The sequence below is a fragment of the Gekko japonicus genome, unplaced genomic scaffold (assembly GCF_001447785.1).
Source record: "Gekko japonicus isolate JY-2015 unplaced genomic scaffold, Gekko_japonicus_V1.1 scaffold193, whole genome shotgun sequence".
NCBI classification, from domain to species: domain Eukaryota; kingdom Metazoa; phylum Chordata; class Lepidosauria; order Squamata; family Gekkonidae; genus Gekko; species Gekko japonicus.
This window is the reverse complement of record NW_015161952.1, coordinates 800,013-817,042: the sequence shown is the minus strand read 5'-3', so window position 1 is coordinate 817,042 and position 17,030 is coordinate 800,013. Positions and strand designations below refer to the sequence as shown.

General features: G+C 45.0%; 1 protein-coding gene across 1 annotated transcript in view; it reads right to left on the bottom strand.

Annotated features, from left to right (window-relative positions):
* LOC107125965 (multiple epidermal growth factor-like domains protein 6) overlaps positions 1 to 17,030 on the bottom strand; it is a 329,707-nt gene that overhangs the window by 95,113 nt on the left and 217,564 nt on the right. The window contains exons 7-9 of the mRNA XM_015429453.1: positions 10,330 to 10,452; positions 7,885 to 8,007; positions 5,085 to 5,222 (exon numbers count right to left, since the gene is read on the bottom strand). Of these exons, the coding sequence (XP_015284939.1) occupies positions 5,085 to 5,222; positions 7,885 to 8,007; positions 10,330 to 10,452 (384 nt within the window). The remainder of the gene's footprint in view (positions 1 to 5,084; positions 5,223 to 7,884; positions 8,008 to 10,329; positions 10,453 to 17,030) is intronic.

Sequence of the window (17,030 nt, the reverse complement as noted above, 5' to 3'; positions counted from 1 at the left end):
CCACAAACCAGCATTGTAGGTTTGCCCATATCCAGGTAGTGGCTGGAGGTCTCCTGCTATTACAACTGATCTCCAGGCAACAGAACTCAGTTCCCCTGGAGAAAATGGCCCATTTGGAAGGTGAACTCTATGGTATTATACCACACAGAAGTTGCTTCCCTTCTCAAACCCTACCCTCCTCAGGCTCCACCTCCAAAATCTCCAGATATTTCCCAACTGAGGTATTTCCCTATAGCAGGGGTGTCAAACATGCAGCCCGGGGGTCGGATCAGGCCCGCAGTGGAACTGGCTGTCTTCTGCTTCTTCTTCCAGTTCTGCTGCTGCTGCTGTGTCATTGTAGGTTTGCAGCTTACAGATACACACCTGAACAACACACTCAGGATTGTAACAGCACAGACATTTTGATGCAATAATTTAGAGCAAGAGGTGTTAGTTATCAGACACTGTTAAATAAACAAAATATTGCGAGAGTGCTAATGTTTTAAGCATGTTTTTATTTTAAGTAAAAAAAACCCCGCTTTGTGATTGTGTCCTTTATAAAGTTTATATCTCCGCTACCTGGCATTACATTTTATGACACACATGGCCCGGCCCAACAAGGTCTCATTTATGTCAGATCCGGCCCTGTAATGTATTCAGAAGCTGCCTTGAATGCATTAGATGTAATGTGAAACATCTCATTAGGAAGCTATGTTAAGCTTCATCTTGGACAGGGATTCAAGTCCAAGACAAATGTGTCCAATCACGTTCAAAAAGACTGTAAGCGGGAACGACGTTGATTGGCTCTTATTCACTCAACCGTATTGGTTGTTATGTGTACAGTAGGCGTGGCTACATTAGCCGGGAAATGTTTAAATACCGAACAGCTACTATGGACAAGCTGTTCGGGCTATCAGATGTTGTACCATGTTGGAGAAGTGTTCGTGTTGCAGATTAAACTTGAGTTTTGGCTGAAATCACTCTCTGACTATTTGTTAAGCTCAGGACTTAACAGGCCCTCATAACAAATGAGCTTGACACCCCTACCCTACAGCATTGTAAACTGGGATAAATCTCTGATTTAGAATCCCAGGCGGGGTGGGGGAATTCTCAGATTAACCCATGCTTTTGCATGCACATATTAGGTGTAACTGGTGTTATCTGTGTAATGGGAAGGGGAGGAGAAGGAAGGGTTAAGGTTTGTGTGCAAGCTTGGCACTAAACTGGATTAAGGGACATCCCAGCTTCATGTCATTTAAATGTAATGTCTGAATGCATCTATGACATGCTTTTAGTAAAAAAAAAATCAGCATGTAAATTTTTCAAAGCAATTACCACTATTTTTAAAAAAGGACAGCTACAGTGATTGTTGACAACTCATTGACTTTGTGACACACCGTGACTTTGCTGTAGCTGGAACGGCACATGTCCTAAAACTGCTGACCCGTTATGATGAAACAAGGCAAAAAACGAACCTCAGATTGATCCAAAAGATTTGCTATCTGAGAGGTAGTTGCCCAGCGCTGAATTTGCAGAATGCCATTGAAGGAAGCAACAAGAAAAGCAAAAGGTCAGCATGGCAATTAACCTTGGAAAGGGCACTAACATTATTAGGGGAATGCAGTCAACAAGGAGAGAGAAGGAAGAGGAAGTGTGTAATCAATCAGTGGAGGTTAGAGGCCGGTGTGAAATTGATTAATGCAGGTTATTGGAACTGGCAACGGTTGCTTCCTCTGAAAATGTCACAAAAAGGCTCCCCGGTAATATTTCAGATCATATCAAAGCTTCCCCGGTTCTATTAAAGCCTACCGCGCCTTGCTTCCACCTCCCGTAATAGATTTTAACTTCTGCTGCTGAAGAGTCTGCATCTGCTACCATCTCATCCTACTTAGTTACCTCAGCTTTAATGTAGCCAACTAGTTACATCCTGGCAGACGTTTCTATTTCCATTAGCTGTTGGTTAGTTATGCTGGATTCTATGTGCAGAGCTGCTACACTGGAAAAGCTTAAGAGTATGGAACTTTTCAGTTTAGAAGAAAGGTAACTGGGTGGGGGGCTTGACAGAGGTTTATAAAATTATGCACCGGGTAGAGAAAGTGGCCAGAGAGAGTGAGCTTCTCCTCTCTCTCCCATAATACTAGAACTCGGGGCACCCAATGAAGGTGTTGGGCAATAGATTCAGGGCAGACTAAAGGAAATGCTTCTTCAGTCAGCGAGAAACTAAATTTTGGAATTCAAAATTTATGCCCATGAGCATAGAAGGTTCCAAAGAGGGATTAAACCCCCCCAAAAAAGAGCAGTGGAAAAATTAATCTTAACTCAGCTCTGAGACCCCTATGCATTTCACATACACTTCATTGGGGGGATCTGAAATAAATACATGGATATATTAAAAAAAACTTAAAAGCATTAATTAAAAAGCACACTTCTAAAATACAGAAAAAAGAGCATAAAAAGAAAATAATCAGTGCAGCTCTTCAAAAGCTGTTGGGTATTACAAGTTGAAAACACTCAGTATATCTGGGGTTAAATGTTTGTTTATGTTACTCACAGGAAGTCACATGTTTCTCATGTAACCAATGTTCTTTAGATGTAGAAAGCCCGGGAATTTTCTCCCTGATCTAGGAATTTGATTGGGACTAAAGTGTCAAGGTATATTACCATTTTATGGCTTCTCTTCCCATCTTTGTTTGGTGTTCTGAAGAACAAGAAGAGCAGCCATAATTTCTCTCTTCTAGTTTTGTCTTTGTAGAGTAAGGATGTAGCCAATTTAGCTCTGTTGTTATTTTCATCCCAGTTACCCCTCCCATGCTAGAATTTAGTAAAAAAAATTATATTTTAATCACACATGGATTCTGAGTCTGAATTATTTTACTTTGGCTCTGCTGGACTATCTTATCTCTGCTAAATACCATTTTTTCAATATCTCACTATCACCCAACAGAAGCTAAAAATCAAAGCATATAATATTAGGCTCAGGGAATTCTTTGGCAGTTCCAGTACAGAGAAAGCTTGTACATTTAAACATAATTAAGAACAAGGTTTTATAAAACATATAAGCTTATGGATGTGTTATAGCTGATCTGGCAAGCTTTTATCTGAAACAAGTGATAGCAGTTCCAGACTTTCATTTAACCCATGACATAAGTTCATAAAATTATGCATAGGGTGGAAAAACTGGATAAAATGAACTTTTTCTCCTTCTCTCATAATACTAGGACTCAGGTGGCACTCAACGAAATTGTTGGGCAGTTAGATTCAGGAAAGAAAAGGAAATGCTTCCTTACTCAATATTGTGGAAGTTGTGGAATTCACTACCAAGGGGCAATATGATGCCCATGAAAACAGATGGTTTCAAAGGAGGATTAAATAGATTCATGGAGGATAGGCCCATCAGTGGCTACTAGCCATGGTGACCTCAATAGCTGAAGGCTGTAAACATCTGAATACCAGTGCTGTGAGGAAGTGTCAGGAGAAAGCCTTGGCTTCTTTGACCTGTTTGTTGCTGGGCAAATAAAAGAGAATGCTGGACTAGATGGCCCATTGGGCTCATCCAGCAGAACTCTTCTTATATTCTTATGTTTCCTGCTGCTCTGAAGAGGTCCTGATCCAGGAAGGGACTGATAGCTACCGATCTGGTCCATAAGACAGTTTGTTTGAGCAAGTTTGTTGCTTTATTGAAGGTTTGCTAGGTTGTATTGTGATATTTTAATCACTCTTGTTACTGGTTTTATCTTTCTGGCCGGTGCCGTTTTTATTAAGTAGTGTGGTATTTATTGTGTTTTTAATAATGTTCGTTAGTCACCTTGGAAAGGCAAGGTTGACATCATTTAAACCAACATACATTGGCATTTGCAATCACTGTTTGGTAGGAATTAAATGAAGTTGTGCAAAAAGGTTGATTGTGTCACTGTCTCTGCAACCCACCCTTGTGGAATAAGCTAGATCAGGGGTCTCCACCCTTTGAGCTTGCAGCTCCCTTTGGAATTTTAAAGGGGGTGCCACCCCAAAACAGCTTCTGCAGGAGGTGGTGCCAAACCCAAAGTGGCTGCTTCATAAGGTGGAGCACAACACAATACCTCTGGAGCTCTTTGCTTTGCAGAAGCAATGCAGAAGGGGAATAAAAAGAAACAAAGGAAAGCCTGGGATGGGCAGGGAGAAAGAACACAGTGAGTAAAAAAGGAAGCAAAGCCTAAAGGGGGAATGGAACCACAAGCTTGGGTACTTACCAGTCTTCCTGATCCTCCAGTGGCTGCTGCTGCCATCGCAGCTATGGAAACCCCTTTCGTATGAATAAGGGCAGCCAATAACAAGCCCTGCTTTCCAATGGCTCCACCCGCTTTCTGAAAAGCTCTGCAGACACTAGGGGAAATACTGGCAGGCACCTTTTGTGTCCATGGGTGATATGTTGGGGAACCCTGAGCTAGACAGTCAGCCTTGGGGAATATTCACTTAAGTGTGACAACCATCATGGCCTGAATCTCTTCTGACAGACAATTACTTCAGCGCTAGACTTGGCCCAAGAAAACCTGGATTCAAATCCTCAGTCACAAAGTTCATGGAGAGATCCTGGGCTAGAGAGTGGTTTGGATCCTGACAAAAGGGTTACTATTGATGGAAGGATTTTCATTAGCAAAGAGTGAATTTCTTGCCTCCCCACTGTTGCTGCTGCTTAAAAAAGCCCCCTGAAATGCCACTCCTGGGGGACAGGGGTTCCCTGAAGTGCAGGATGAGGGAGGAGAGTATTGGAGAACATCACTGCCTTTTCCATTAGCAGAAACGTCAGGAAAGATCCAACCACTATCTCTCACTCTAAGATGGACTACAGGTTGTTGTGAAGGTAAAATGTGAGGGGAAACCCCACTTCATCTTCTCTTGTCCACTGCCTAGATGAATACACATTTTATAGCCTGTAAGTTCTGTAACAGGAGCTGGTGTAGGAGAAAAGGGTATTTAACATGTAAACAGTTTTTTAAAAAATATCTAATACATTTAACACTAATATCAAATAGTTGTGATACTCAATAAACAGTGATATATATATAAAGGGCTAAGTCTCAGGCCACAGTCTCCTTCGAAATGGGATATAATTGATTGAACATCACCTGTGCATGTCTTCCCATCCGAATCCAAAATGTATCCTTGGTTACAAGAACACAGTGGCCCATTGGTTGAATGTTCACAGCGATGAGAACAACCGCCATTGTTGCCTTCACAGCTACTGACGATTTCCATTTCGATGCCTTTCAGGAAAAGGAACAAATCATTGTCAATAAGCAAAGGAGAGAAAGAGGTTGCCCCTTCTAGACCGTAAGAAGGCTGCCGTAGCTTTGCTCAGGCAGCAGAAGTTCACCATGTGTGGCTTTTTCCATCCCTATACTGCAGTGATGGACAGGTTTGCCAGTCAAATGCTGGCAACTGGTGGGAAGTGGATGGGTCTGGTGGTGGAAAGTGCTGTCAAGTCACAGCTAACTTATGGCAACCCCATGGGGGTTTTCATGACAAGAGACATTCAGAGGTGGTTTGCTATTGACTGCCTCCATGTCACAACCCTGGTATACCTTGGAGATCTTCCATCCAAATACTAGCCAGGGATGACCCTGTAAACATGAGGTGGTCTGATCATGGGTGTGACAGTCACATAGATGTGATACCCTAGGATTCCCGCAAAATGCTATGGTTTTACCATAGAGTTGGGGGAGGAGGTCCTAGAGCATCATGCTGAAATGAATACATCACTTCTGGGTTTGTGGAAGAAGTTACACTGGTGTTGAATGAACAAACAAAACTGCATTGTGGGGAGCTAAGGCAGAACAGAGATGCCCAGGATATATACTACACATGGATAACGAATGGTAGTGTGCACTAGGGGATTAAGGCTACTGTTCATGCCTCATGCTGGATATCTTCTCTGCATTTTGCTGTTCTAACTTTACCAGTTTTCTCCACCTGCTGCCAACTGACCTCCAACAGTAATGGCAACAACCACCTTCCACCCTCAGCCGCCCTTCAGCAGCCGAGTAGCAAAGTCAAACCCTTCCCCCATAAATTGTTGGAGTTTGCAAGTTCATCCTTCAATCATGAAAGAGTTAATATGTTTATGTATGCATGCTAATGTTAGCTATTTAGCTAAGTGCCAATTAGGTCTTACATAGAGAAAAGGTGACAATATTTCTAATGATGTAAGTTGTAGAATATCTATTAGCTGATCAGTTTTTTGGGGGGCGCTGCTTGCAGTTTGGCACATACCCACATAGGAAGTGGGGGAACTTTTGGGAAACTTTATCTCCTTTTGTTCTCTCTCACACACAAGGTTTAGCATCCAAACAGTCAACATGGAGCTTAGAACTAGTTAGACAATGAGGAATTTCAGACAGACGATATAATCCGGAAGAGGAACGGTTCCCAGAGGGTTTCTGGTCTGTCATTTCAGACAGAACCGTTTTAGAACCGGTTCCCTACCTGAATATATTTGTAATTTCAGACACAAATGCTTCTGTCCCGTTTAGGAAACGGGGCTGAAGCGTTTTACCTGTCAACCGATTCCTAGTAGTCTTCAGTTTCCTCTCCCGGTTCCGATGCGCTTTTTCCCGCCATTTTTCGCGGGCGATCTCCAGCATTTTTTTGAACATTCACTTTATAGCGTTATAGCACTATAACGCTATGATGAAACAGCAGTATATCAATGCCATTGGAATGCCTGGAGTGTTTTGTTATAGTGCTATAGAGCTATAAAGCGAATGTTAAAAAATAAAAAGCCGGAGATAGCCCGCGTGGACGAAAAACGGTGGGGGAAAAGTGGGAAAAAGCGGTGCAGTCTTAAATGGCAAACCACTTCAGATCCAGGTCTTTACCGGAAGGGGAAAGCCATGTGTGAAATGGCAGCCCTATACCGGTTTACTCCATGACGGATCAAAAACGGCTTCAAAACGGGTTAAAAAGGGTAATGTGAAATTCCTGAGGATGTTTGTTATTTTACAACCAAATGTAACCCTTTTTCTCCTTTATATAGTAAAATCTCTTAAACTAATACATGTGTGTGGCTGCCTTCATATTCTGCTAAATATTCCAACATAAACTACAAATGTACAATTGTAATATATGAATGGGCCTCCTGGAAATATCCTCAGGAGATGTTCCGCCTGTAGAAGTACTTCAGCAAGTTCTACCGCACCTCTTACTGTGCTAAAATAATTTTATACTTTCCCTTGCTGCCTACCACCCTTCAAGCAGCTTCAGTATGGAGTATGAAGCATTTCTATGCTGACAATCCCCTTGCACAAGCGTCGCTCAGAACAACAGAAGAATCAAAAAGCACCAATTTGATGGAGGTAGTCAATGCATTAAATGGCCTTGGATTTCCAATTGTCTTATTATTTTCACTGTTACAGAGTTCTGGGCTGAGTTGGATGACGGATAAGACTGTTTAAGACCATACTATAGCCTTAAGTCGGTGATGAGAGATGATGTCTCGCATATATGAGTTCCAGGTGAGTTTTTCAAATTTCTGACTGCATCCAGGATGTAAAATGAGGACCGTGGAGGCAAAGAGAGTCAGAAAGAAATATTCAGCATAAAAATCAGTAGTCTGAACGTGTTCTTTGGGTAGCTCCAGGAACTCTCAGACACATTATAATTCACCATCTCTCAAAGGTAAATCAGAAGCACGGTCTGCTTCTTAAATGCAGGGGCACAGTTCAGGTTTTTCGAATTCATGTTCATGACCACAGAAACCTGTGGCATGAGCACTGCTACAAAGCTTAGAATTTAATTTACATTTAGGTATGCAGTATCTGTAGAGTGCTAACCGCACTGGCTCTTAAATTAAGCAATACACAACTAAAGGCATACTGTTTCCCAGACCAACATAGCCCCCAAAGGCATTGCTGCAAAAAGGTCACTTACGGTAACATTGCCTTCCATTCGCCCCAAGCTCAAAGCCAGGATTGCAAATGCAGGCAAAGGATCCCAGAGTGTTCGCACAGCGATGAGTACACTTGGCTGTCCCCTCGGCACATTCATCAACATCTAAGAAACAAAAGAGATGGAGGGAAGCATCAGCTTGGCTGTGGACCCTTCAGGGAATTTCCCCCCCGAAACTGACAAGTTTGCCAGTGAATGGATGTGCACTGCATAAGATTCTTGGGCATAGGCAGTGATACCCAGTGTATAGTTCTTGGATGCCATGGTGCCCACCAGTGTGTTTCCTGGCACCCACTTGCTCCCCACCACCAGATTAAAGAGACAATCCAGGCTACCCTCTACCTCACCCAAGCAGGAGGTGCTTCAGAAGACCCCGGAAAACAACACATTTGCATCTGCAGAAAGTGCCCATTCAGAAATAGCTGCTCCCACTATCAGATGACGCTTGAATCGGAACCTCTCAGCATCTTGTAACTGCCACCCAAGATCGCATTTTTTAACTTGTCCCCACCTTCCATGGCTGCCATTTTTTTGGTGGTGCCCAATATCCATTCTCAAAATTCCAAAAGTGCCCATTTGCTTAACAAGGTTGAGGGTGCCTATTCTACGGTGGGGCTTTAAAAGGGAGATTAGACAAGCTCATGGAGGACAGGTCCATCAGTGGCTAATGGCCACAATGCCTTCTTCTTCTATGTTCTCCCAAGTTCAGGGACAATAATCTCCGAAAACCAGAACTGAGGGGAAACCACAGAGGGATGCTTTGGCTTCCATGCCCTGCTTGAAGGCCTTCTGGGGGTATCTGGTTAGCCACTATGGGAGACAGGATGCTGGACTAAATAAAACTAAGAAACACCATGTATAAATCAATATCTACATTTTCCCATTAATGCAACAATAAAGATTTTTAAATCCAACATGTTCTTTTGTGTATCAATATATTGTTAGCAATATCAGAATAATACATTTCATAGATTTCACAAAATTACACAGAGGTAGTTCCAGTAAAGACCACGAGCCAATCCAGAGCCGGCAATCTCAAGAAACTTTGCCATCATTGAATGACGGACGGCGTTGCCGCTAGTAAATTCATTTGTTCAAATAAGTTTCAGTTGGTTCCAATTGGAAGACTGTGACATGCAACCGTGAAGAAGACTGGAAACATGTATACTTCATGGTATACATGTCACTTCATCTTTATATTTTGAGTCCTTAGACACTGTGCTGCATCAACATTATTGAGTACTTAAGAGACTTGTGTACAGCATCATTTATTGCCTTTCCTGAGACTGTTGGCTCTGGATTGGCTCATGGTCTTTGTTAGAATTACTTGTGCATAATTTTGCTGTTGTGCTAATCTGTAAAGTTTGTATTCTATAAGACTTATTATTCTAATACTGCTAAGAATACATTGATACATAAAAGAACATTTTGGATTTTAAAATCTTTATACATCTTTATACATGGTGTTTCTTAGTTCTGTTTATTTCATACATTGTGAATTTCCCTTGTTTTGTTTGATTTGGACTAAAGAAAATGGCTGGGTTAGATCCAATACATCTGCTGTTGTGTGCATGCACACAGAGCTGTGATCCAGCTTATTTGGGCCTTATCATTACCCTGTTTCAATGAAAAAAGTTGTCCTAGAACATACCCAACCTTCTCCTGGAGAGGTAACTTGCAGATGGAGACTGTGGGTGGCAAGTTGTATGTTAGAAAAACAATTGTGCATGTATAAACTGTATACGCAGTTATAGATCTTCTCATTGAGGATCCCATGAGAAAATTCCAAGGAACATCCTTTGGAAATCACTTGTGTATGGTAGTCACCAAGAAATGCATGTATACAGACACCTGACTGAACAGTACTCTTTTCCCCGTTATAACTTGGAAGTGGGGCTCACTGGGATGTAGTGAAGTGAGTGATTGAATCACAGTTGAGCAGAACAGAAAGAAGACTGTGGATTGGAGGCTCCACAACTTTCTGGGATGAATCATGGAAGAAAAGTACCACAGGAACTTGTCCAGATTCTTTGGTTTTTTAAAAAATATTCATGGGTATAAGCCCTATTGTGACCAGAAGTACAGTGGTGACAGACACTTAATCTTCCCCATCTCTTCCAGAGGAAGAGGATGGCTTGTAGGGAGTGACTAAACTCTAAGGGACCACCTCTCTTTGAATGTTCTCTCCCAACCAGCTTCTTAAAAGGAGCTGGGGTGAACATGCACAGTTACAAAAATCACTGAAGCAGTGCCTCCTGTCTTCTGCTTTGAGCCCTGGAGACAGAAAGTACTGGAAAGAAATTTAAGTTACTTTCATACCTAACAAGAAGCCATGCTCTAGTACACACAACAGCTAAACTGATTATAGAAGGAGAAGGCATTTCAGATTTCCATTTTTATTTTCATTTTTGACAAATAATTCTTTACCTGCACAAGACTTCCCATCTGCAGAAAGGTGATATCCAGAATAGCATTCACACTTTGCAACTCCGCTTTCATTTCGGCAGATATGTAGGCAACCGCCATTTCCGGTTGCACAGGGGTCAATCCCTGCAAGCAAACACCAAGAAACTTCTTCAGTATGAGTCAAAAGGTTCTTGCATGAATATTTTACATGAGATTAATTACGAACTGCAACACACACACACGCACTATGAATGGCCCACATCCAACTGACACTATTTGCAACACCTTCAGCAACATCGTAATAATTTCTCTCTTAAGAAAGTCATTCCAGTGGTTTGCCACCAGCAATTTAAGCAGTCCATCTGTCAGACACACTTCAACCTACCTTAAAGTATGACAAAACCAGCCACTGTGTACAATGGTTTAGTGCTCACGAAGTTATTTTCCGAGTGACAAAAAAGGGAAAGAATTAGGAGGATTCTTTTAAAAAAACCTACCCTAATGATATTCTTACTTTCCTGCAGTGCCTAATAGCTTTTTCTAATAGACAGCAGAGATCCAACACAGATGCCTTCTGTGTGCCTCTCTGTCGGCCAACAGTGTTCTGTGCCAGTAGTTCAAAACTGATGATACTTATTCATACGGCCTCTTTTTGCAACTTGGCCTACGCAATGGCTCAAACACGTCTGGGTGGTGGTGGAGGAAAGTGCTGTCAAACCACAGCTGACTTATGGCGACCCCCGGTGGGGTTTTCACGACAAGAGATGTTCAGAGGTGGTTTGCCATTGCCTGCCTCCATGTCACAACCCTGGTATATCTTGGAGGACTCCCATCCAAATACTAGCCAGAGTCGACCCTGCTTAGCTTCCTAGCTCTGACAAGATCAGATTAGCCCGGGCTATCCTGGTCAGGGAAAACATGTCCAGCAAACCATAAGTAAGTACAAAAGAACATAAGAGAAGTTATGTTGGATAAGGCCAATGGCCCATCCAGTCCAACACTCTGTGTCACACTGAACTCCAGAAGCCCTCCCACTGTTGCCCCCCAAGCTCCAATAATACAGGGCATCACTGCCCCAGACAGAGCATTCCATCTATACCTTGTGGCTAATACCCACTGATGGACCTCTGCTCCAGTCCCCTCTTGAAACTGTCTATGCTTGTAGCCGTCCCGTCCCCCACTTCTTGTGGCAGTGAAGTAAATGTGCCATCAAGTGGCAGCTTACTCATGGCAACCCCATGTATAGGGTATTCAAGGCAAGCGATGAGGTTGCCATAGCCTTCCTCTACATAGCAGCCCTCATCTTCCTTAGTGGTTTCCCACCCAAGTACCGACCACAGTCAACTCTACTTAGCTTCCAAGCTCTGACAAGACTGGACTAGTTTGGGCTATTAAGATAAACCATAACTCGTTCTTAATGGCCAGAGATCCTGTCGCCGTGAGGTTACAACAGAGAACACTGCAGAGTCCAGGAGAATATGTGCAACTGTACCTCCAAGAAGGACTTAAGCCCGCCCCGGCCCCAAATGTTTTGCAAGGCTGATGATGAACCTCTAGTTTCCGGAGACTTCAGACACTGTCATAAGCTTTTAGCAAACACCTCAGAGGTGACTAGTAGAAAACAAATCAACTGCACTGAGGAACAGACTGCAACATGAGTCCTGGAAAATGAGCCACCCCTAGGGCTTATTTATTTATTTGACTTATATCCCGCCCTCCCTCGTGGGCTCAGGGCAGCTGCCAGGAGACAATTGCCATACATAAAAATAAAAACCAGATAAAACAATTTATTACATTTACATTTAAAATCGGTGCTCGCAAAACAACATCCAAGATGGGATCCAAGATGGGATCTCCAATACAATGTTTCAAAATTCTACTAGCTCTACTTGATCAGTCTGCGCTATGTCCATTCTTCAGTTCCAGTGGGTATGCTGCTTAGAAGTGTGCCACCTATGACAACTAGCATGCCCTTATTATTTCCATGTGTGTAGTAGGCAGGAGATTCTATGATTGACTAGCTCAGGGGTGTCAAACATGCAGCCCAGGGGCCAAATCAGGCCCCCGGGGGGCTTCTATCAGGCCCGCAGAGGAACTGGCTGTCTTCTGCTTCTTCTTCCAGTTCTGCTGCTGCTGCATCATTGTCGGTTTGCAGCTTACAGATACACACCTTAACAGCATACTCAAGATTGCAACAGCACAGACATTTTGATGCAATAATTTAGAGCAAGAGGTGTCAGTTATCAGACACTGTTAAATAAACAAAATATTGCAAGAGTGCTAATGTTTTAAGCATGTTTTTATTTTAAGTAAAAAAAAACCGCTTTGTGTTTGTGTCTTTTATAAAGTTTATATCTCCACTACCTGGCATTACATTTTATGACACAGATGGCCCGGCCCAACAAGATCTCATTTATGTCAGATCCAGCCCTCATAACAAATGAGTTCGACACCCCTGGTCTAGCTCTTTAGCATTATCCAGGGTGCACTATGAGGAAGCGAGCTAGAATTGCTTGCCCTTATTATGGTTACAGGGAGCGGTGGCGCAGACAGTAAAACGTCTGCTATAACATCTAGCAAACAGCCATTAATGGCTGTTCGAGACCCACCGCGGCTGGGGTGAGCTCCCGGCCCTAGTCCCAGCTCCCGCCCATACTTGCGAGTAGACAAAGTGGGTACCTGCCCTAGGTGGCAGGGGGCACCCTCCTCCCCGTGGGGGGGCGTGCAGCAGACGGCAACGGCAGTGATGGTGGCGACGGTGAAACAGTGACGGTGAGATGGCCTGGCGTCCCAGCAAAGCATGCAAGCGGTGGAACCGGATGGAGGCGGAGCTACGGAGGCACGGTGACGTGCGGTGCGGCGGAGCCAGTCGGACAGAGCCGAGGCTGCAGCTGGCGCGTGGCCGCGCTCTAGGGGAAGGCCACTGGAAGAAGCCGCTGAACTAAAAAGATCAGCTCCAAAGGCGGCAGGAGGAACAACGCCAGAACAACATCTATAACCCCGAAGCCTGCCAGAATAAAGAAGCCGGAAAAACAACAAGAGCCGCCCTGCTGCCTGGGTGCTGGTAGGTAGTCACCTCCCCTGTTAATGTGGCCCTAGATAGGCAATGTAATCATATGTAAACCGCTCAGAGACCCTTTCGGTATATAAGCCGAAAGTAAAAAAAACCCAAAGGGGCTCCAAAAACATACACAGAAATAATCTAAACAATCATGATATCTTGGGCTGTACAGGATTCAGGAGCTGGTTCATCCAATAGCTATGATGGATATAGTGGTGGCCACAGGCATAGATAGCTTTAAAGGGGATTAGACAGATCCATGGAGGATAGGTCTATAGTGGCTACTAGCCATGGAGACTAAAGAAAACTTCTGCATTCAGAGATGGTAAACCTCTGAATACCGGCATTAGGAGGCAACATCAGGGGAAGGTCTCCACCTCTATGCCCTGCTGTTAGCCGTCCAAAGGAAATGGTTGGCCATTGTGCTAGACTAGATGGACCACTGATCTGATCCACCAAAGCTCTTCATATGTGCTCTTTCTTATGTTCTTAAAACCATGAGCAGGAAAGGGGGGTATAGCTCAGTGACAGAGCACATGCAGGTCCCAGGTTCAACTCATTAAAAGGATGTCAGGCAATTTTGGGAAAGGCCTTTCTCTACTAGAAACCCTAGAGATCTGCTGACAGTCAGAGCAGAAAACACTTTGCAAAAGAGACCATTGTTCTGACTCTCTGTAAAGGCAGCTTCAGGACTAGGCTTCAGGACTAGGCATTCTGGGACCTCTGAAGGGAACATGCTTGCCAGGTGCACTTAACCTTGTTCAGGTGTTGCACCCTGCACACAAACCAAGCCTCAGATTTGCTTGTCCCAATGTCACTGTTCACTGCCCAACTTGAACACCGAGCTAAGCCGTTCAGTGGCAGAAAGAAGACTAGGCCTTCTTCAGAGTACTCCTGGCAGGCAGTGATCTGGGAGACTTTATCCCCTATTGAGGCATTTACTGGGCTGTCAGTGTGGGCAATGTGTACAAGACACCCCTTATTTTTATAGTTAAAAAGTGTTACAGGCCATATTTATAACTGATAGTGAAGGCAAATAAATTACCGCTCCCACTAGGGCTGCCAAGCCGTGGCGGGGGATCCATGCATCTTCACAGGATCCCTGCCATGGGGGACAGCGATACGTGCTGCACCGCCGTCACCAGGATGTGACGCTACGCGTCGCTCTGGCAACGGGACTCCAAACAGCCCCGTTGCCAGAGCGACGCGTAGCATCACATCCTGGCGACAGCAGTGCAACACATATCGCTGTCCCCTGCAGCAGGGTTCCCCCGCTGCAGCTTGGCAGCCCTAGCTCCCACTAGGATTGGGAAGGTCTAATCTGGAGAAGACAAGAGTGAACGGCGACTTGATAGTATACTTATCTGATCATCAGATTACTCCCATTGACTGGCAACATATATCCAAGTACCTTTATAATCACCACTAGCTCACTAGTATGATTTGTAGGCACAATACCTCAGTATCTTCCCTTAGAAGAAGAAGAAGAGAAGAGATTGGATTTATACCCCGCCCTTCACTTGGGAGTCTCAGAGTGGCTTACAAACTCCTTTCCCTTCCCCTCCCCACAACAGACACCCCGTGAGGTGGGTGGGGCTGAGAGAGCTCTGACAGAAACTGCTCTTTTTCAAGAACAGCTCTTATCAGAACTACGGCTTGCCCAAGGTCATCCAGCCAGGTGCAAGTGGAGGAGTGGGGAAGCAAACCCGGTTCTCCCAGATTAGAGTCCGCACACTTAACCACTACTCCAAACTGGCTCTTAAAGGACTCCGTATGACAGAGTTAGGAAAGACTTTGAATGAAACCTTGGGCAGCCACAGTCAAAGTAGGTTAGGTGTCCCCAACCCTTCTGAGCCTATGGGCACCCTTGGAATTCTGACACAGGGTGATGACTGCAACCACAAAATGGCTGCCACAGGAGTTGTGGCCAGACACAGAGAAAGTCTAAGTGCCACACTGGGGATGAAGAGAAGAGATTGGATTTATATCCTGCCCTTCAATCGGAGTCTCAGAGCAGCTTACAAACTCCTTTCCCTTCCCCTCCCCACAATAGACACCCTGTGAGGTAGGTGGGGCTGAGAAAGCTCTTTCAGAACAGCTTTGGCAGAGCTATGGCTTGCCCAAGGTCATCCAGCAGCTGCAAGTGGAGGATTGGGGAATCAAATCCAGTTCTTCCAGATTAGAGTCTGTGCACTTAACCACTGCACCAAACTGGCTCTCAGTGCAGGGGACCATGGGAGTAGACGGTAGTGGAGAAGGACCAGCCTTCTGACTCTATACACTAGCTTTGTAATACTATCAGTTCTTGTTGTCTTTAACATCTCTTACATGTTTTGAATCTTGATAATTACATCTGTCGGGACTGTTTCTGATTTTTACCCTTCCACGTTCCTTCTGAGCTCTGTTCCGTCTTTTCTAACTGAGCAAGTGAAACACGGGCCTGAGAGCCTTAACTTTTTATGAATAGCTTATGGCAAGGCTAGTGCAGAAGTCAGACCATATGGTGCTGAACATATGATGAGCTCTCCATGGGAGTTTGAGCAGAATTAGGCTGCAAAATTTGGCAAATGAGCCCTCCACTAGATCAATGGAAATGCAGGTCATCACCGGCTTAATGGGATCTAATAATCCTTAGGCAGCCAAGGTCATATTTTCATCTTAGGAGAACCAACAAAGTCATCAAACCACTACAAAAATGTGAACCAAAGCATACATTTCATGTGAAGTATTGCTAAATACACAGAACCTTCATCTGGTCCAATTGTACAAGACTGGCAATAGCTTTGATGCTCTGCATAAAATCAGTCCAACAATTAAAAAAAACATCCAAAATGATCAAAGGAATAACGACTCTGAAAACATATTAGCACAGTCCCAAGTTAGATATTATATATCTACAAGTGGGGGACCCACGATACTCGCGGGAGAGGGGGACCTCCACACCTATGAGGAAGAGGAGGAAGCAGCAGGAGGAGGTAAGTTCCCCCCCTATCCCACTGGTTCCCCGTCTCCTCCACCCCTCCTCCACCCCCTGGCTCGATCTTTCCCTCCCCCTGCCCTGGAGCACACCCCCCCCCTCTGGAGGCCAGGTCTACACACCCCTTCGCCTTGCATGGGTAGACCTGGCCTCCGGAGGAGTCCAGGTCTACCGACCCCTTCGCCTTGCATGGGTAGACCTGGCCTCCGGAGGAGTCCAGGTCTACCGGCCCCTTCGCTTTGCATGGGTAGACCTGGCCTCCGGAGGAGTCCAGGTCTACCGACCCCTTCACCTTGCAGGGGTAGACCTGGCCTCCGGAGGAGTCCAGGTCTACCGACCCCTTCGCCTTGCATGGGTAGCCCTGGCCTCCGGAGGAGTCCAGGTCTACCGGCCCCTTCGCCTTGCAGGGGTAGCCCTGGCCTCCGGAGGAGTCCAGGTCTACCCACCACTTCCCCGCCCCTTCCCCTTCCCACCTTCCAAGGGGCGGGGCCCGCGGGAGGGAGGGAGGAAGAAGAAGCAGAAGGCGGAGGTAAGTACACCCCCGTCCCCCTCGGCTCTTCCCCCCCCGCCTTCGTAGCGAGGCCTCGGGAGGCTTCAGCCGCCCGGGCCTCGCTGTCTTCCCCCCCCCGCCGCCGCACTGCTCCCCGACCGCCTGCCTGGCGGTGGTGCTGGTGGCGGCGACTT